This window comes from Apodemus sylvaticus, chromosome 1 (assembly GCF_947179515.1).
Source record: "Apodemus sylvaticus chromosome 1, mApoSyl1.1, whole genome shotgun sequence".
In the NCBI taxonomy this organism is placed as follows: Eukaryota; Metazoa; Chordata; class Mammalia; order Rodentia; family Muridae; genus Apodemus; species Apodemus sylvaticus.
Window position 1 is genome coordinate 170,055,862 of NC_067472.1, and position 19,553 is coordinate 170,075,414.

A 19,553-nucleotide genomic window follows, 5' to 3' on the forward strand; every position below is an offset into this window, starting at 1 on the left:
TCAGTAACACCTGCACCCATTAGGGTAATGGATGACTTACCACTTACGCACACTGGTAGACAGGACTCTCTTCTTGCACCTGCAGCCTGCCCACCCCATGAAGGTAGAGACTGGGCCCCGTGGCTAACTCTTCCAATCAGGGAGGCATAGGAGTATCATCACACCAGCAGTGCCCTGCCCTGTCCCACCAAATCTTGGACCCACTACCCACATAGACAGAAAGTTTAGTTTCACAAAATTTTCTTTATTTAGAAAGCAACATTTCGATCAGGAACCACAGAGGCTACAGTAGAGTGCAGATAAATAAAATAGACCAGTAATGACTGCCGGCCTTCAACACTGTGGATCTAAGATAGGTTTGACACTGGGATATTCAGAAGCAAATATGCAGCCACTTTGGCTTCAAAGACATATTGTTAGTCAGTCCCTGCCACAGAAGCTCACAAGATAGGGGTGAGAGGTAGCCAGTGTAAAAGTGGCCTTAAGCTCAGTGTGCCTAGGTGGCTCCGCTTTGTGTGGCAGAGGCTCTGGAGGACATAGGTTAGACGGGAGTTAGAGAAGCACAGAAGTCATCCATGTCTCCCTCCCAGGTGAGTTTCTTGGCCAGCATCGCCTCTGGAGCACTGTCACAGTTGTACTGGAGTGAGTGTGCTGAAGGCTGAGTTCGGCCAACAGGAGAGCTGAAGCTGCAAGGGAACACTGGAGTCACCACTTGCCCTTGCTCTGTAAATGCTGGCCTAGAGTTCAGTGACCTTCACACCCATCCTCAGAGCACACAGGTTATAGCCATGAACATCATGCCTTTGCAAAACACTTCTGATAACAGGGAATCAAACCAAAGAGCATTTTTCTCAACAATACAACTACCCAAAAGCCAGCAGCCCTGCAACCCAAGGAGCCCCCACCCGCACTCCTGTCCTGTGTGGCTAGTCAAAGGCAATGCGCAGGCTACGCTCCTGTTCCTTGCGCCGGCCCTCACACACACGGCTGGCCTCCTCCACCCTCCTCTGCAGCAGGGCAGAGCTCTGGTCCACCCACTGAAGAGAGTCCATGTGTGCATTGAGGATCTTGCAGATCTGTTGTAGTGGGTCACTGGTGTCTGCAGGGCCACCAGCCATGTTCAGGTGCTCAATGATATCCTTGAGGTCCTGCGCCATGCGCTTGAGCTGAGCATCGATGTTCTCAGCCAGCTTGTAGGTCTTCTCACGCTCCTCATCAGCATGCTGAAGGTAGATGGTGCCACTTTGCTCCTTCACTGACTCCTCCAACGGGCTCAAGAGGTCTTCCAGTTCTTTCTGCTGCGACAGGATAAAGTCCAGCTCCTGGTCCAGCCGCTTCTGATCCAGCTTCACCTTTTCCACCTCTCGGTGCAGGCTAGTGATCTTCTCCCCATTCTCAATCAGTGTGCGGTCCCAGGCATTGACCTGGGTAGCCTGCTGCAGGAAGTGCCGCTCCTGGTCTTCCAGCTCCAGACTCCACTTGTTGATCAGACTTTCCAGCTGTGCATAAGTCATCGCTGGACCTGTGGTAGTCCCAGCCGCTGTGCTGGAGGCAGGCAGAGCAGTAGGGGCTACACTGCTGGGGCCAGCTGGCACCAGGGGTTTCAGGTTTAAGGCAAAGCCAGTAGTCGTGGTAGAGGAGGAGGCGGCGGCAGTGGTAGTAGTGGTGGTAGTAGTGGTGGTGGTGCTGGTGGTAGAGGCGCCAGGAGCTGCTCCAGGGGCCTTGAGGCTGAAGCCCAAAGTCCCAGCACTAGGAGTGGCTGCAGTTGTCACCGGAGCTGAGAGGGAGAGCACTGTAGCACTGGATGAGGCAGGGGCAGCAGCTATGGAAGCAAAGAGTGTAGGCCCTGCACTGGTGGTGGCAGCAGTGGGTGCAGCAGCAGCTGGCTGTGTTGCTCCTGCTGTAGTGCTCCCCAGAGTGGCTGGAGTGAAGGGAGAGCTGGACAGAGCTGTGGGCTGGGCAGAGCTACCCACAGCACCAATGCTGAAGCCAGAGGCTCCAGGCTGGGATGCATTGCCACTGGTGAAGGAGAACCCAGTGGAGCCGGTGGTCGGAGCAGAGGTGGTACAAGAGCCAAAGACAAAGCCAGTGGGGGCTGCCCCCTGGCTGGAGGTGCTGGCACTTGAGATGGCATTGGTGAGGGTGCTGCTGCCAAGCCCAAAGCTGCCAGTATTGGCTGTGGCTGGTGTGGCAGCTGTGTTACCCAGGCTGAGCTTTGGGTTGCTGATCCCCAGGGAGAAGCCTGCTCCTCCAGAAGCAGGTGTTGTTCCAAAGTTGAATCCTGGGGTCTGTGTGGTTGGGGTCTGTGTGGTGAGTGAGAAGAGGCTGGTGGAAGGGGTGGTCGCAGCTGGCTGGGAGGGAGTCCCAAAATTAAACCCTCCAGTGCCGGTGCCAGAAGCAGAGAAGGAAAAGCCAGTGGCAGGCGTCGTGGTCGCAGTCTTTGCGGTCCCGAATGTAAAGCCGCCAGCAGGAGCCCCGGCGCCTCCAAAGTTAAACCCACTCATGGCGTAGGATCTCCAGGTGGCAGCTACTTCGACTCTGGGCAAATCCGTCAGCGTCTGCAACCTTGGGGAGGTTTCTAGAGCAGAGGAAGTGACATGGTCAGATGGCAGTTTGGGACAGGCAAGCTCAGTGTGGAGGGTAGTGGAGGGACGCAGAGCTGGCAGCAGCCTGCTTCTTCCTTTGCTAACCTGACCAACTCCAGTAAAGCAACGGAGTGGAGTGGAGCACGCCTGGGCACGCACAGCTCCGAGGCAGCTCACAAGAAGGCACTCTAGTGAGTTGGAACCAGGACACAAGATTGGGCATGAGAGCCTGCTGCTTAGGGATAAGTAGAGACCCAGGTCAGCTAAACAGATGTTACTTGGGGTTTTCCTCTAGGTGAAAACCAGTAGTGGCTGGGAGGGACAAAGGGAAAGAGACCAAGCACTCTGTAAGCCAAGAGCAGCCACAGTCCATCCCGTGTAAGAGCACTAACTCATAGAAGCTTTGACTGGAGCAGCTCCAGGCAGAGCCATTCAGGTACTTTCCCCAAAGCTTATAGAGTGAGGTAGGTGACAGGGAGCACTGCATCATCATCCCAGGGCCACAAGCTAGCAGGTGGTGAGACTGGAGTAAGTTCAGTGGACCTTCAATGGACACTTCCCCTATATTGGTGTGGAACGAGACCACGATGCAAAGTTGACTAGCCACACAGTACCATGCAGAATGAGAATGTATCAGATGTACCCTTCAGAGCGGTTTTACCTACTACACCTCTCCTGCATCAAGATTATGGCACTGGCTAATATGTCCAGCTTTTTCATGTGGGTGCTGGGGATTTCACGCTTGTGTGGTAAGCACTTTATTGACTTAGCGATCTTCCCAGCTACAGACATTTTGTTCTTCAGTACAGGGTCTCAGTATGAAGCTCATGCTGACTTCAACCTTGCAATCTTTTTTTAAAACCAATCTATCAAATGTAGATATCACAGGCACAGGTGGTCACACCCTCTTCTTGTCTGCTGTTCTGAGGCCCTAAGTTTGTGACAACCAGAGGAAATGAACACAGATGTGGAATGTAGCAGAGTGACGCTGTTCTTCAATATTTACAACAACATTTAACCTCTGAGCTCAGCCCTTGCCTCAGTGAAGGGTGCTTGCTGACATGACATGATTTGGGGTACTCCCTGTCCCTTTGGCATTTTGGGGGTAAGAAAGTGGTTTGCAGGGTAATGCCAATACTTAGCTGTGAATTTCCTAAGAAGACCAGGGTGTGGCTAACCTTGGGTTTACTATGAATTTAGTCTGTGTCCCCTGCTCAATGAGTCATCAGGCTATGACAAGAGCCACATCAATCGTCCACAGGCTTGTGGGTAACAGACTCTGTTCCACTGTGGGGACAGCACCATGTCCTGGTCCCAGATGCCCCGGGAAAAGATGAGTCTGTGGACAACACACAGAAGGGTGATGGGTATTAGGAGGGAGTAAAGTCAGATTCCATTTTCCTTCGGTGAAGGCAGCTCTGACCTCTGGCCTTGCCTTTCTTACTTGTGTGGGTCTGGAAGCTCAGAGCACCTATTTCCTGATATCTTCTATGAAGAATCAACAAGGTCCCAACTGAGAAGCCAAGTGCCTGGTGTCCTCCCTCTCCCCATACTGTGCCTGCCTCCTCAGACCAGGTTTTCTCTGACCATCTCCTTTCTGTGATCTAGCAATGTCAAGTTTACAGGAACTTCAGGGGAAAGTTATTTCAATCTCGAAAGGTCACAGTAGGTCTATTGAGGCCCTGTTCAGCACTCAGACAACTCTGGCATGACGGGGACTTCCTCACCAGTAAGCATGAACTGGGTGAGTTATAGCTGCTCAATCATCCAATCAGATGCACTTCAAACCTTATTCTTAGTACTCAGTGGAAAACTTTTGCTATTAATAAATTACAGCTCAGAATTCTAAAAATTACTAAAATAATATGTCAAGCTTCCATGGTACTAAAAGATGTGATACCCACTGCTGAAAATCACCAGCTCAGACAATAGTGGCATTGCAGTTTTAGGATGTTAGGATGTGAAACTATCCAGCCACCCAGAGCTGAGGAGGAAGAGTCTGGAATAGTGTCTTCCCAAACTATGGTCTTAGTTACTGGCAACAGTACTGGCACAGCCACAAATACCATGCCAACAACTCAGACTTTAAAAGAAGAAGAAAAAAAGAGTTCTCATCATATAGCCTAGAACTATGCACATTAGCTCAGAAGACCATCTGCCTGTCCTCTGTCTCTCGGATGAACCACTAAACTCTGGTGGCTCAGAGTCTTTGCTGAAGCAGCAACAGAGACTGATAAGTAGGGGGCTAAATGCCGAGGAAGCTGGAAGCAAGGGGGCTGGGACAGAGATAACCACAAGGCAATAAATAAGTGACGACTCCCTAAGCCTGGGAGCTCTTCAGCTGCAGACTACCTTAGCTCCAGCCCTTCCATCCTCACCACAGGAGAGCCCATGGGTTGAGAAAGCAGACAGTAACAGACTTGCAATATGACTGAGGCCAGGAGTCAGCCCAGCTGCTGTGCTCTCTCCACAATGTCCTCTCTTGGTTAGTTCTCTGAGCCAGGCTGGCCACTTTGCTCCTGCCTTCTGGGATTTCTGATGTGAGAGCCTGGACAGTAGTGGAAGGTCCTTCCTACTTCCTGACCATCCATGTATCCTGGTCACAGCCAGCCTGCCAATACCTCAGCACTCTACCACCACTGGACTGTTTTTCACATTGAACACCACCCCAAGCTAGAGATGACTACCAGGCAGAGAATCACCAAGTGACAGAGTGCGAACAAATTTCACCTGGACATTCATCCACATAAAAGCTGAGCACTTGCTGCGGTAGCACTGCTGTGCTCAATAAAGCAACAAATATAACCAGTATATTTTAGGAGCCTAGGGAAAAACAAAGGTAGGGTGTGCCTTACGTGGCTAAAGGGCTGGACTCAAGATGGAGATGGTTCTGGATGATCCACTTGAACCCATCGAAGGCCATTATATAGGTCCCTCAGTAGAGTGAGGATGCAGAAGAGATCACAAGCCAGAAAGCTGGGTTACAATGGTGTCAATCTATCCGTGCTAGCCTCATTTGTGGTGGTCAGTGAGCAACTAAAGGGAACCAGGCAGAGGCCATGTGCACAACAGAGCTCATTATCAAGAGGCTGGGAGGTCTAATGTAGAGTCAAGAAGGGCTGGAGACAGGTGTGTATATATGTCACCAATGTGCAGGAGTAAGGTACATCTGCTGCGCCACCTGGGCCATATGTGAAGAGCACAGTCAACACTATCCACCAGGAGACGCCAGCAGCAATAAGTCACCTGTGTCAGGCTGACCATGGATGGAATCTGTCTGTCTTGTTGTAGGCACTATTTAAGTGTTCATGGCTAGTCTGAACAAGACTGGTAACTACCATATTACAACACAGACAGACAGAGTGCCACTACTCAGCCAGCCCTGGAACGTTCCTGAATGGAAAACAGCATCAAAGAGGGGATGTAACGCCCTTAAGGCAACACAGCTGAGGCCGGCCCAAGACTGGTGGAGATGAAGCCCAGTGGCGTCCTTACTCTAGACCCCTATTGCCCCTTCTTTTTTTACAGTGCTCAACCTATCACTGAGGCCCAAAAGGAGAACACGAAAACTTTCCTGTTTGTGGCCTGGCCTGGCCTGGCCTGGCCCAGCACAGCACAGCATAGCACAAGGAGAAGCAGCAGACCCCACAGTCCATCTCAAACTCAGCACTCCTAACCCTGAAATCTGTGAGTCTTACCTCAGGTTCTCCGTCTGAATTAAATAATGGAAGGAAATCAGACCCCTGACAGGTGCTTGCTGGGGAAACGATTAGGTTTTGTCCCTAGTACACAGCCAACGGCCACCAGGTGGTGCTGTGACAATGCAGAACCAGAAGGACTGGGTGTCAGTTAGCTGTGAGGGAGGGAACCTTCTGGTTAGAGAAGTTAATACTTTTTTAAACCCCAACAAGATGAGCTCGGTGGGACAAGCTTGGAACTGCAGCACTCAGAAGGTGGGATAGGAGGTTCAAGGACTGTCAGCCACACAAGGAACTGGAGAGCAGCCTGACTGTATGATCTGTCTTAAACAGAACAAAATAGGGTACTTGCTCTTCTGCTTTTGTGAGTGGGCTTCTAACTACTGAGACAAATCTGAAAATCTGTAGAAAAGGGGCTGGTAGGATGGAAGAGCACTGGAGAGACAAGAGGAAGAGAAGGCAGAGCAAGAAAGGAGGGAATCTGATTCCTGGGAAGTGCAGCCAGCCACACCCCAACTCCCCACAAAGTGCCACAGCAGCTTCTCCCCTGGGAGAAACCCCTGTAGCTCTTGGGAACAAATCAGCTCCACACTTCCTCCAATGCAAAGTAAACAAGGCTGGTTTGAATTCTGGAAGTGGGGAAGGCCAGCACGCCCTGTCTTGTCACTCCTTAGCAGCAGGTGCATAGTTGTTACCATATTTCTTTCCCCCATGTGTCAAAGGAAAGAAAAAAGCTAAGAGAATCCAAAAGTCAATTGTAGTATTAAATAATTAAATAAAATCTGGCAGCACTTTCCTCCCTACTCACCCCAATGTTCTGAGCTCCCAAATGAGACACACAGCCTTTATATTTTGATATGCCTTAATCAGCTCAATGGCTGGGCCACTTCCTAACCTTCCTGTGGCAAATCCACCTGCTACACCTCCATGCCAATAGCCCAGTCAATGATAACCCAGTCAATGACTCGTCAAGTAAAATTTAAGAGGAAGATACTGTTTGAAGCAGGCCTAGTCTCTCCCTGGGTAGAGGAAGGGCATGAAGCTTTCAAAGACACCAACTAAATCCTGTCTGTGTGTGTCTGATGACTGTACCTGCAGATTCTCAGCCTTCTCCCTCCTTCCTCCAGTGGAAAACATTCTTTAACATTCACATTCTTTACAGAAATGAGTCCACGGCTAAATAGCAATTACATCCTTTCTTACTCCCTAGGGCTTCCACCAGCTCAGGTGACAGATAACTACCTGCAAAACCCTAATCAGCTCATCTTCAACTGGGAGCCTACAGCAGGGTTAAAGAAAGGCTTTTTGAGGTAGAGTCCTGCAGTGGGCTAGGACAATGAACTTGGTACAACATCCATCTAGCTCTCAAGTAGGGTTCTAAGATGTACCTTTTTGTTTGAGACAGAATATTGCTACATGACACACAGAGGTTCAAGCTAAAGTCACAAACTTATATCTCCTCCAACAGAGCTGGGAAGCCAGTTGTTTCCAAGTGCATTTGGAGGAAGCTATTGACTGGTTATATAGCACTTGCTAGCTCCCAAGGACCAGCAACTGCACTCTTTTGCTATAGTTATCAGGGTCTCAGACACACCCATCCACCAGAGGAGGTACCAGAATGTCCACACCATACCAAAACAACATACCCATGGCCAATAAAAACAGCAAGGCCCAAGCTCAGCCTATAACACCCAGTGTTATAGGAGTGTTAATGAGGAGAAAGGCACCGATCCACCAAGTCTATGTCTCTCGCAACCCAAGTACTTTAGATCTCAGATGCCACCCTGTAGGCAAGGTTTTCCCAAGCAAAATAAACCAACTCCTCCAGCTGTTCTTTAGCGCCAACAGAGGCAGACACAAGTGAATTACATAGGACAATACAGTAGACAACATCAAGCTCTGCTCATGATAGTACCAGAAGCCCCAGGAAGTAGTGTCAGGCTTCCCCAAGAGATTGTTAGGGAAGGGTCCAGGGAAGTTACTGAAGAGCCCATTGTTAAGGACATATGGAGAAGCTACCTACTCAGGGTGGGAAGGGGTGGTGGCCGTAGACCAAAATATCATTTTAAGAAAGGACTGCTCCTTGGGGGGTGGGAGGGCGCTCATCACCACCAGCCTCCTGAAAATCCAAGTTGGACCACAAAGAGGCTCCACTACAGAACCATTAGGGTGGCCAGAGAAGAGATGAAGGGTTCTGTAGGGTGTGGTAGCCACTTTGCAAACCTGTAGTGCCTTGAAGTCTGTTTCTTTCAATGAAGTACCCACGCCTCAGTACCACAACACAAATTTGCACATGTACCCCACCCCAGAACTGTAACACCAGCCCAAATAGGGTAAAAACAGGCTAGCCAATGACCATCAGTTCATCAAAACCAATGAAGGGCCAAACAAGCTTGACACATCCATTCATGGACTGTAAGTCAGCCTCAAAAAGATAAGGAAGCCTTTCTTAGTGATACACACATGTAATTCCAGCACTTAGGAGGCTGAGGCAGGAGGATTGATAAAATCTGAGGCTAGCTTAAGTTATACTGCAAGACTTTGTTTCAAAATAACCAGGGCTGGAGAGATAGCTTAGAGGTTAAGAGCACTGGCTGCTTTTCCAGAAGTCCTGAGTTCAATTCTCAGCACATGGTGGCTCATAACTATCTATAATATGATCTGGTGCCCTCTTCTGGCCTTCAGGCTTATATGCAGGGAGAACACTATTCAAGATAAACAAACCTTAAAAAAAAGAAAGACAAGAATTTAAAAAGGGAGGGGCAGGGACATCCTCTTGGGAGAGGGGGGTGAGAAACTCTGGGAGGGTAGCCTGGGAGGTGGGTAATGACTGGACTGTTTCAAACAAACAAACAAACAAACAAACAAACAAACAAACAAACAAACACAGAGGGAGCACATCACCATACAGTCTGTATAAGTACCAAGAACAAAAAAACAAAAAGACCATTCCTGGGCAGGCCAGGCTCTTCTGATTGAACGCCAGGGGCACCAGTGTGTCCAGAGGATTTCTGTCACTGGGTGCTTTCTGGGCCCTTCTCTCAGCATCCAGGGAGGGCAAGGCTCACCCAGGCTGTATGGAAAGGGATCAGAGGTGATAGCAGGCTGTAGCCTCCCTTCCTGCAGTTCTGGGAGAATCAGTGCCTGTACACCAAGAGAACCCTATCTATCACTAAACTAAGCCATACTCTTAGCCCCTTTAAAATTTTTATTTTTGACCCAGAGTTTCAAAGTTGTCACGGCCTCTTAAGTCACTCCAGCTGACTTCCAATCTCCAAACACCAGGGTTACAGGCCTGTGCCACTAGGCTAGGCACCTTATCTGCTATCTCCCAGCAAATGAGGTGGAAACTTGCTATCGTTCTACTGATGCCAAGAGAAAGAACTTCAGTAGCTGCTGCTGAACCTCTCTTAGAAGGCTTTCTCTCTCCCTTTCTACTCTACCCACCAGAAAACACCTCTAGTCTCTCAATCCGTTTCAGATGACACCCCAAATCACTCCCATGTCTTACTTAGGTGTCACTCTCAAATACAACTTAGCAGGAACAGAGAGCATCTGCTGTTCCCAACTGCCGTGGATGGAGTCCTGCTGAGGTGCAGCCAAAGAGAATACAGACTCCAAACCACCCACATTAAAGCTCCAAGGGGCTGAACACAGATTGTTGGGTGTTTGAGAATTTTGGTTTCCTTAAAAAATAGGGAAATACTATAAAAATGTTTTCACTTTAATTCCGGGCTGCTTCAGACTGTCCCCAGCAGCTATGACTTGTCCTCATGCTCCAGCAGGGGCTTGATTCTGACAGCTGCAGATAGCTTCTGATTGCATGTTTAGCATTTTGGGGACTTTTCAGAGGGTACATAAAGGATAGGGCTCCTAGAGGTGTGTTGTTGGTCTCAGTTTGTTAAGTAGTTATGCACAAAGAAGAAACAAGAACTACTCATGTATAGTTCAAACTTGAACCTCAGACAAAATCTAGACTTCGCCTTCCCAGCCCCATCTGTAATCCCTTTTAGGTGTGGTTGGGGTGCTCAGCAAGCCCTCCCTCCTGTCCTCTGTAACAGCTCAGTCCTGGTGCCCAGGCCTTTCACCACTAACCCTCCACTACTTTCCCTGTATCCAGGCTAACAGGGATATCCTCATATCTCCTAGAGGACACAGAATTAGAGAAACATGTGGCAGGTTGGATAATGGCCACCCAGATTCATCTACATCAGTACCCATGGCAAAGCATTCAGTGTAGACAAGTTACATGAAGGCTCCTTCAAGACTCAAGTATCCTGGATTATCTGGGAGAGCTCAATGCTCAAGCAAAGGGCTTCTGTAAGGAAAGCAGGAAGCTCAAAGGAAGGAGAAGCTTCAAGTTGGATGGAGGCAGAGAAGCCTGAGGGACACTAGGAGCCTCAGAATGAGGCAACCTCTAGATACTGGTATGGCTAGAAATCCAGTGCCTTGGGAACTCCAGGACTGTAATAAGATGGCAAGTGTGTGCTATCTGAATCTTTTAACCTCCTAACTGCAAAAGAGAGTGAACCAGGACAGGTGACACCCAAACCATGAGAGCCCGTACAGAAGCATGAGGCCAACTCCATCTAAGTTACAACAATGACTTCTAATGGGAGGTGTTGTAAGGGAAGGGCAGGGGCTCTAGAGAACTCTGAGCATCTGGCCACGTGGCACTGCCCTTTCCCCAGCAGAACTGGCCTTGGCCTTCCTGCCCTTGTTTGCCAGGACACCCACACCTCCAACCCTGCCCCCTGGCCTTAGTGACCCAGTTTTACTTGTTCCCTAGCACTGTGTGGAGATTACGGTATCAAGTTTTCTGTTCTCACACAAGCAACTGGTTCAGAAGTGTGCTGCTGGCCAAGGGGGCAAGGAGGGGATAGCACAGTGCTGGGGGCTCTGATTCTGGGAAAGAACAAAGTCCTGACCTTGTCCTCTATGTACTGGAGGAGACAGTCAGAGGCACAGATGGTAGGACAGGAAGAGAAGCTATTCCAGATTCTGAGTTCCTAGAAGAGCTTTCCCTAGGCTACACCCTTAGTTTACACCCGCAAGCATTACATGGCGCTGATAGACTCACCCTCCCCTGTACCAGGTGGGTCCTTCTACTTAGGTTTCTACTGGGAAACCAGGTATTGCTGTAAATAGTACAGATGAGTGGCAACTGGGTGGACAAGAATAAAGATATATATGAAGTGTCACAAAACCTCTTTGCATACTAACCAGAACAATTTAACAGCAACAACAAAACCTAGGTTTTAGGACAGGGTGGGGAGCTCAGCTCTATGGAAGACAACTGTGGCCATGCATAATTCTTCTTACCCTTTCCAGGGCTCAGTCTGTCTTTCACACCAAGCTAGGGGCCTTTGGGATGCTTGGCCCCTTCTTAGCACAAAGCCCCAGATTTTCTGTATTGTGCCCAGGGGGCTTCTATCCAGGTCTTTGTTACCTAGGAGCTGTTGCCAGGTGCTCTGTGGTCCCCAGAGAATTCCCTTACCCCTTCCTAACCACCAGAGCATTGGCTGATGCAACTGCCTGCAACCAGCCGCCTCACTCCCCAGCTCAGGCCCCTCCGCACTGGAAAAGAGTTCCAAGCAGCTCCACCCTTGCTTCTGGCTCCCCACAGGATTTGTTTTTTTTTTTTTTTTTTTTTTGAGAGCAAAGAGACTAGGCTGCTATTTGAGACTGGGTAAAAGTTTGGAAAGAGAGAGAGAATAGCACAGGGCGGACACATAGCACAGGTCTGGGTACTGACCAAGGCTCAGGGTGGCAGGCCTCCATGGATGATCACCATACCATAAAGACGGCTGTATACATGCTGGGAAGGGCATGGCAGCTAAATGTGAAAACCAGCATTCACTCAGCACAATTGAGTCAAGGTGGATTTGAGGGCAGGGAAGCGTCTGGGTAGGACTCCAGGACAGAAAAAGGCTGTGACAGAAGCACCATGGGGAACACTATGGGCTGGTACCCCACTCTGCACTGTCTTTGAAACCTTTCTGATCATTCCAAAAATTTACTTTAAAATACCAAATTCGAGGGAAGGAGCACCATGGGCACTGCAACATGGCATACTGTTTCAAATAAAAACAAACCAGCCAGCACCTGCAGGGAGAGGGGTGCGGCTCAGGTGGTAGAATGTCCATCTAGCACACAATGCATGAAGCCCTGGGTCCGTCCCATTTCTTTATTAATAGCAGCCTTTATTCGTCAGTGTCTAGCTTAAGCAGACTCCATCCACATAGACTTAACAAAGTCCATAGCTGGCAAGCAAGGGCTGGAGTCTGAACACATCAAATTACACCTGTGCTCAATGGCAGCACCTAAGAACGCCCACCCAGAGCGGGAGAGAGCGATGGCTCAGTGGTTAAGAGAGCACTGACTGCTCTTCCAGAGGTCCTGAGTTCAATTCGCAGGAACCACAAGGTGGCTCACAACCCATCTGAATGGAATCAGATGCCATCTTCTGGCATGTCTGAAGACAGCAACTGTGTACTCATACATAAAATAAATCTTTAAGCATACCCATTCCCATCAACTACGTGGTGGCTCACAACCATCTGTAATGGAATCTGACGCCCTTCTGGTGTGTCTGAAGAGAGCAACTGTCTACTTACATATATAAAATAAATCTTACAAAAAAAAGTGAAGCCGGGCAGTGGTGGCTCACACCTTTAATCCCAGCACTTGGGAGGCAGAGGCAGGCGGATTTCTGAGTTCGAGGCCAGCCTGGTCTACAAAGTGAGTTCCAGGACAGCCAGGGCTACACAGAGAAACCCTGTCTCGAAAAACCAAAAACAGTGCCCATTCTTGGGGGGGGGGGGGGATCACAAGGACTTCCTGCTTTTAACTTTCAAAATCAGACCCGTTCTGAATCTTTTTCTTTTACAGCACCAGAGATAGAAACCAGAGCCTGGAAAGTAGCACTCTCTAACACTCTGCCACAAACCTTCAACCCCAGCACATTATAACTTTTTTTTAAAATCAAGATCTTTGTAAGTTCCCTACATGGCCACACTTTCTAGTCCAGACAAACTTTGATTTTTTTTTTTAAAATACACTCTTAATCAGTATGCAGACCTGTCACCACACGTGATGGAAGTCAGAGGACAACTGTTTATAGAGTTGCTTTTGTCCTCTACCACATGGGTCCAGGGGATGGAACTCAAAAAGGTTGGGTTTAGAGATTACACCTGAGCCATCTCAAAGCAGCTGCAGCCCCGACCAATACTCCTTAGCCTCCCAAGTAGGGAAGATACCAAGTCTGGCCTTTCAACTTTTCTTTTTAAAAACACATTAAAAACAAATTGAGGGCAGCAGTATGGCCTTGAACTCATGATTCCTTTTCATCCATCTCCCAAATGCTGGGAATACAGGGAAGTACCAAGCCCAGTCCATGTGGTGCTAGGCCAGAACCTAAGGTTCTCGTGTGAAGCAGGCAAGCATTCTACGGCTTCCCATCTCCACCCATTCAGTCTCTCAACTGCTACAAACACGACAGGCTGCCTGACTTCCACGTGGAACAGAAACCCTGGAGGTGGGACACACGGATGGCTATGAATCTGGGTGAAATCAGGACCCCAGGGTTTTCTTCTAAAATACAATGACTCTAAGGACATAAAATGACTCAGTGGGTAAAGGATGCCAAACAATCTGACCTGAGTTCCATCCCCGGGACCGACACCTGCTAGCTCTCCTCTGACCACCACACACATACACAATAAAGGTTTAAAACAACAACAAAAAAGGCTGAGGAGCCCGGTGGTTAGGACTTCGCGGCCTACTTTGCATAGCTGGTGTGTTTGTGCGTGTACACAGCGATCTATAAACACCCGGGAGGAATTATCTCGCCTGGCTGCCCTGAACTCGGCTACCAAGCCCACGCTAGCCTGCGCCAGCGGCGAGGAGCTCAACCCACGAGGCCTCTCGGGGCGACATCGGCTGGGGACTGGCGGCAAAGTCGTGAAGCAGGGAGGGAGAACGACAGGATCTCTCTTTGCGGGTGTGAACGAGAGATCGAATAGGATCCGATCGGTTCAGGAGGCCGAGCCCGGGCCCCAGGCCTGAAGCAGTGAGTGGAGGTCCGGGCGACATGGCGGGCCCGGGGTCGCCACCGCCCCATCGGGGCCGCGCGAGGGCGGGGCGCGGAGGGATCCAGGCAGCCCGCGCTGCGCCGCCCCCGGTATATTTGTCCCCAGGCCCCGGGGCCGCCTCATTTTCAGCCCTCTCGGCACAGTCTCCCTTAACGCTCCCGCCACGCCGCCTCCGCCCGAGCAATGGCTCTGTAGCCGCGACCCCGTCGTGACCCCCGCCACGTTCCCGCGCTCACCGCGCCTTCACTCTCCGCTCACACCGTCTCTTCAGCCGAGGCCGCCGCCGCCGTTGCCTCCTCTCCTTTTCGCAGCCATGGAGTGAGTAACCGCTCGCCCCTCCTTCTCCAACCGCCTTTCCCGCCCTTTCACAGAGCTCGCGGGGCTTCACCGGTCAGCTTCGAGGGGGGGTGGGGAGACGGAGTGAGGAACCACGGTCGCGCAGGCGCGGACGAGGGAAGCTGGCGGCCGGCGCATCCACTGAGCAAGCGCACTAGGCTCCAGCCGTGGGGGAGGGTGTGCTTCCGGGGAGTTTGGGGGCTTTTAAGGTCGGCTCGCGCACCGTAGCGCCTGCGCGCTAATTCACAGACCCACTTCCCCTTTCCCCTCAGAGGCTACGACCCCACACCCTAATGCGCATGCGCATAATTTTTTTTTTTTTTCCTTCCCCCATCTGAACTACGGAGGGCCGCCCGCAATTGGCTAAACACGCGCACTGGTCCCCCAGGAGGGTAGTGGCGTAACAATGGATCAAATCCAGGGTCTGAACTCGCGCCTATTCGCTAAGCGAGCAATCATCGAGGAAGGGTGGGGTTCCTCGAGGCTCTCACTCAAGGCCCAACTTCCCTCCAATCAGGCACCTGCTGGGGCGGGGACTGTCTTAAATTGACAGGGAAGAATTAGGAACTCCTTTAAGAGTTGGAGCTGGTGCCACAGGGGCGGGGCCTCTAGGGACTTGCTAGTTGGGGGCGGGAATTGACTGTGACCGACAGAAGAGTGGGCGGGGCTTCCCATAGGATCTTTAGAAGTCACTTAAAATTTTAAGAGTGGGATTTGTGTGTGTGACACTGATGAAGGGTCCAGGCCTGGCAGAATTGTTGTGGGAACCCCAGTGGATTCTAGAGGGGGTGTAGTCTAAAGAAAATATTAATGCAGAAGGGGCACGGCTAGAACAAAATTCCCTTGGGATTGAAATTTTTATGAAGAGGAATAAGATGAGGTGGGTAGGAGGGACTAGAGGCAATTCCCCCGGGGAAAACACCAAGTTTCTGCCTTGAGGGAGGACATGGAGCTGGGGAGTTTCCAAAAATTGCCCTGGGAATGTGTGGAGCGGTGGAATTTGCGGAAAGAAGGGAAGTGCGCGCAGCCTGTGGGTCAGGCAGCTTTGACTCAATCCCACCCCCGCCCCCTTGTCGTCCTCACAGGTCCTCCACCTTCGCCTTGGTGCCTGTCTTCACCCAGCTGAACAATCTTCCGCGCTGTCTTCCAACTGTCGGTGCAGCCTCCATTGCCGTCGCTGCCCTGCGCCTGTGCCTCAGCCATGTCACTCCTGGCGACCCTGGGACTGGAGCTGGACAGGGCCCTGCTCCCAGCTAGCGGGCTGGGCTGGGTCGTAGACTATGGGAAACTCCCCCTGGCCCCTGCCCCCCTGGGCCCCTATGAGGTCCTTGGGGGTGCCCTGGAGGGCGGGCTTCCAGGGGGGGGAGAGCCCCTGGCAGGTAAGCACAGGTAAAGAAGAGAGGTGGGTTGAGCTGGAAGCGGGGTGGACAGAAAAGGAAGAATTTATTCCTTCACGAGCTCAGTACTGAGGGCCTGCGGTGTGCCCAGCATTGTTCTGGGTTTGCAGGGTTCAGAGCATCAGGAGACAGTGGGACACCAAAGCTTAGCTGAACGTGAGACAGACGTCAACCTTCGCCAAGGAGACAGCATCTGAACCCAGGGCTCGGGTGGGGACAAGGAGCCATGATAAGGCTTGAGGGGGGCTTCCTCTCAGAGACTCTGGGGCCGACAGTCTCTTTTGACTGTGTAACAGATGGTTGTCCCGGACTGTGCCTGGTGGCATATGCCCATAGCACCCCTTCTCAAGAGGGGGCTTCTCATCCTCTTGAGCCCAGCACAGCCCAGCATAGGCAGCATAGTAAGAACATTGTTCTTAAACATCTAAAATAGTAAACTATCAAACATCTCAAAAACAGAAAAGGAGAACAAATAAAGATGGAATGAGACACACACAGACAGACAGACACACAGACAGACACACACACACACACACAGGAGAAAGCAAGAAGAGAGTTGTGCATAATCCTAGCACTTTAGGAGAGTCAGATGTTTAAGGTTGTCTTCAGCCACAGCCTACAGAGCAGGTCCAAGGCCACCCTAGTCTACACAAGACTCCATCGCCATAAATAAGTAAACAAGGGAGGGAAGGAGAGGAGACCTAGGTGTGGGGTGCAGTCAGCCAGCCAAGGAGAAGGCTCGCAGAACGGGGAGCTGACCTGTGTTGGGCGGCTCGTTAGTTCATTAGTTAGTTGGGTGAATGCTTCACTGAGTGGCTGGCTGATTAGTTCATCACTTAATTGGTAAATTAATTGGTTGACTGATTTGAATCATTGATTGGCTTGTTCACTGATTGGTTAGTGAGTTGATTAGTTCATCACCAGGTGTCCTGGTGAACCTATTGGCTGGTTGGCTGGTGGGCTGGTTTGTGGTTAGATGGGGGTTTAGCTGCTGTTGGCTGGTGAACTCTCTGGTTCGCTGGTTCCTTGCTTACCTTATTGGTTGCTCATTCATCATTAGTGGGTCAGTGTGTTGATTGTAAACTATGGTTGGTTGGCTGATTGACCAACTGGCTTGTTCATTAATTAATGAGTTGGTTGGTCGGCTAGTGAATGGTATGATTGCCTGGTTGGCTGGTTGGCTTGTAAATTCTATGGTTGGATGATTGGTTGGTTGGCTGGTTAGTTCATTGGTTAGTAGCTTGGAGGTAAACTAGCTAGCTGGTTGGTTGATTGCTTGATTGGTTTCTTCCCTGACTTACTGGTCTGCTGATGGGTCTATAGATTTGATGGTTGGCTGGCTGGTCATGTGTGCTGATGGGCCTATAGATTTGATGGCTAGTCACTTGTCACATTGGGTGAATGGGACATGAGTGAACACTAAGTGGATAAAACACAGACCTCAGGGGCTTTTATGTCCCTCTCCATCCTCAGGTGACGGCTTCTCTGATTGGATGACCGAGCGGGTGGACTTCACAGCTCTCCTTCCTCTGGAGGCCCCTCTGCCCCCAGGCACTCTCCCCCCACCCTCCCCGGCTCCCCCTGACCTGGAAGCCATGGCATCCCTACTCAAGAAGGAGCTAGAACAGATGGAAGACTTCTTCCTTGATGCCCCACTCCTCCCACCGCCCTCCCCACCACCACAACCTCCTCCCCCACCAGCACCCTCTCTGCCCCTGCCCTTACCCTTGCCCACCTTTGACCTTCCTCAGCCTCCTACCCTGGATACCCTGGACCTGCTGGCCGTTTACTGCCGCAGTGAGGCTGGGCCAGGGGACTCAGGCTTGGCACCCCTGCCTGTCCCCCAGCAGCCGCCTCCTCTGGCCCCTCTGCCTTCCCCCTCCCGCCCAGCCCCCTATCCTAGTCCTGCCAGCACCCGAGGGGACCGCAAGCAAAAGAAGAGAGACCAGAATAAGTCAGCTGCTCTCAGGTACCGCCAGAGGAAGCGGGCAGAGGGCGAGGCCCTGGAGGGCGAGTGCCAGGGGCTGGAGGCAAGGAACCGGGAGCTGAGGGAGAGGGCGGAGTCAGTGGAGCGGGAGATCCAGTACGTGAAGGACCTGCTAATTGAGGTGTACAAAGCCCGGAGCCAGAGGACCCGCAGCACCTAGGGCCCAGGTCGAGGCTGGAGGAGGGAGCTCTGATGGACTCCGCCTCCAGCTTCACACGGTCTCTCCATTTCACCTTCCTATCCATCCATGTCTGGGTTTCCCCTCTGCCTACCCCATGATTCGGCATAGTCAGTTTGTTCCCTTTCAGTGCAACTGAGAAACCAAGGCCCTCAGGAACTGGCCAAGCCAGCCTGATGCCTGGCCTTGGGAGCCTTAAAACAAGTGTGTTTTTGCAGGTAGTCCTAGTTGGGTGTAGGGGGAGGCTGCCAGGCCTGGCATGGATGTAAGGCAGGAAGCCACTCTGGGTGACTGGGCAGAAGAGAACCTAGTCAGGGGGGGAGGGTTTCAAGCAGGGGACACAAGTGAGAAGCCAAGCAAGGAAAGGGAGCCAGGTCCTCAGAATAGACGGACAGACTGCCTGGGGACAGGAAGGGTGGCTGTAGTTGGTAACTAGGGGGTCATTTTAGCTCTGTGAGAGAATCAGTGTTCTGTGAAGGTGTGGGGCAAGGGTTGTATTTAGTGGGGCTGATCCTCCAGGGGCTGTGGGCATAAATAAAATGCAGACTTTCTTGTGGCCTGTGTGTTGTTTTTGTTGTTTTATGACTGATTGAAACCCTCAAGATGAACTGGACACTGCAACAGCTGCCCTCTCGGGATTACGTGTTGTTCCTTCACGGAACCCATGTCTCATGTGCCCCAGGCTGGCTTGCCATGTCGCTGAGGATGATCTGAACTCTGACCCTCTTGACCCTGCCTCTGCTTTTGAGTGATGCTGGGTATATGTCCTGGTTTTGTTTCTATTTAAACACCCCGACCACACCCAACTTCAGTAAGAAAGGGTCCTTTCCTTTCTACAGGTCACACACACACAGACCATCATCTAGAGAAGCCAGGGCAGGAACTCAAAACTTGGATGTGAGGGGATGGAGGATCACTGTTTTCTGGCTTGCTCTCCCTGGTTTTTTGTACCATTGAGGACCCCCTACCTAAGGGTGACACTGCTAATGGGCTGCCCAGCCCCCAGCATCAGTCATTAAGAAAGTGACGCCCACACCCACTCCAAGGTGTGTCCTCTAGCCAGTGTGATGGAGGCAGTTCCTCATTTGAGGTATTTCTTCCCAGGCAACTCTAGTGTGTAGGAAGTCGTCAAAAACTAATCACAGCAGCTTTCTTCATTCTACACAGTTCCTGGCCCGGCCTAGAGAACACTGCTGCCCACTGTGGGATTGGTATTCCCATAGCAATTAAAACTCAAGATTCTCCCCTACACACACACACACACACACACGACCACAAA

General features: G+C 51.0%; 2 protein-coding genes across 3 annotated transcripts; one reads left to right on the forward strand and one right to left on the reverse strand.

Moving 5' to 3' along the window:
- Window positions 1-223: 223 nt before the first annotated feature.
- Nup62 (nucleoporin 62) lies at window positions 224-14,710 on the reverse strand. The gene is made up of 2 exons (XM_052163955.1): window positions 14,613-14,710; window positions 224-2,578 (listed from the first exon to the last, which is right to left on the reverse strand). Exon 2 carries the CDS (start codon window positions 2,502-2,504, stop codon window positions 927-929), a length of 1,578 nt encoding a protein of 525 aa, XP_052019915.1. The 5' UTR covers window positions 2,505-2,578; window positions 14,613-14,710; the 3' UTR covers window positions 224-926.
- On the forward strand, window positions 14,613-18,830 carry Atf5 (activating transcription factor 5). 2 transcript variants are annotated; one of them, XM_052163967.1, is made up of 3 exons: window positions 14,613-14,694; window positions 15,798-16,091; window positions 17,583-18,830. In XM_052163967.1, the coding sequence occupies exons 2-3, from the start codon at window positions 15,914-15,916 to the stop codon at window positions 18,254-18,256; spliced, it is 852 nt and encodes a 283-aa protein (XP_052019927.1). In that variant the 5' UTR covers window positions 14,613-14,694; window positions 15,798-15,913; the 3' UTR covers window positions 18,257-18,830. The 2 variants fall into 2 exon arrangements, with proteins under 2 accessions (XP_052019927.1, XP_052019933.1); XM_052163973.1 differs by lacking the exon at window positions 14,613-14,694 and adding an exon at window positions 15,420-15,592.
- The last annotated feature ends 723 nt before the right edge of the window (window positions 18,831-19,553 follow it).

Bases quoted from the DNA above. Each gene is read 5' to 3' on its own strand.
- Nup62 (XM_052163955.1), bottom strand. From the start codon at position 2,504: ATGAGTGGGTTTAACTTTGGAGGCGCCGGGGCTCCTGCTGGCGGCTTT.
- Atf5 (XM_052163967.1), top strand. From the start codon at position 15,914: ATGTCACTCCTGGCGACCCTGGGACTGGAGCTGGACAGGGCCCTGCTC. The intron at 16,092-17,582 runs GTAAGCACAGGT...CTCCATCCTCAG, and splicing joins GGGGGGAGAGCCCCTGGCAG to GTGACGGCTTCTCTGATTGG.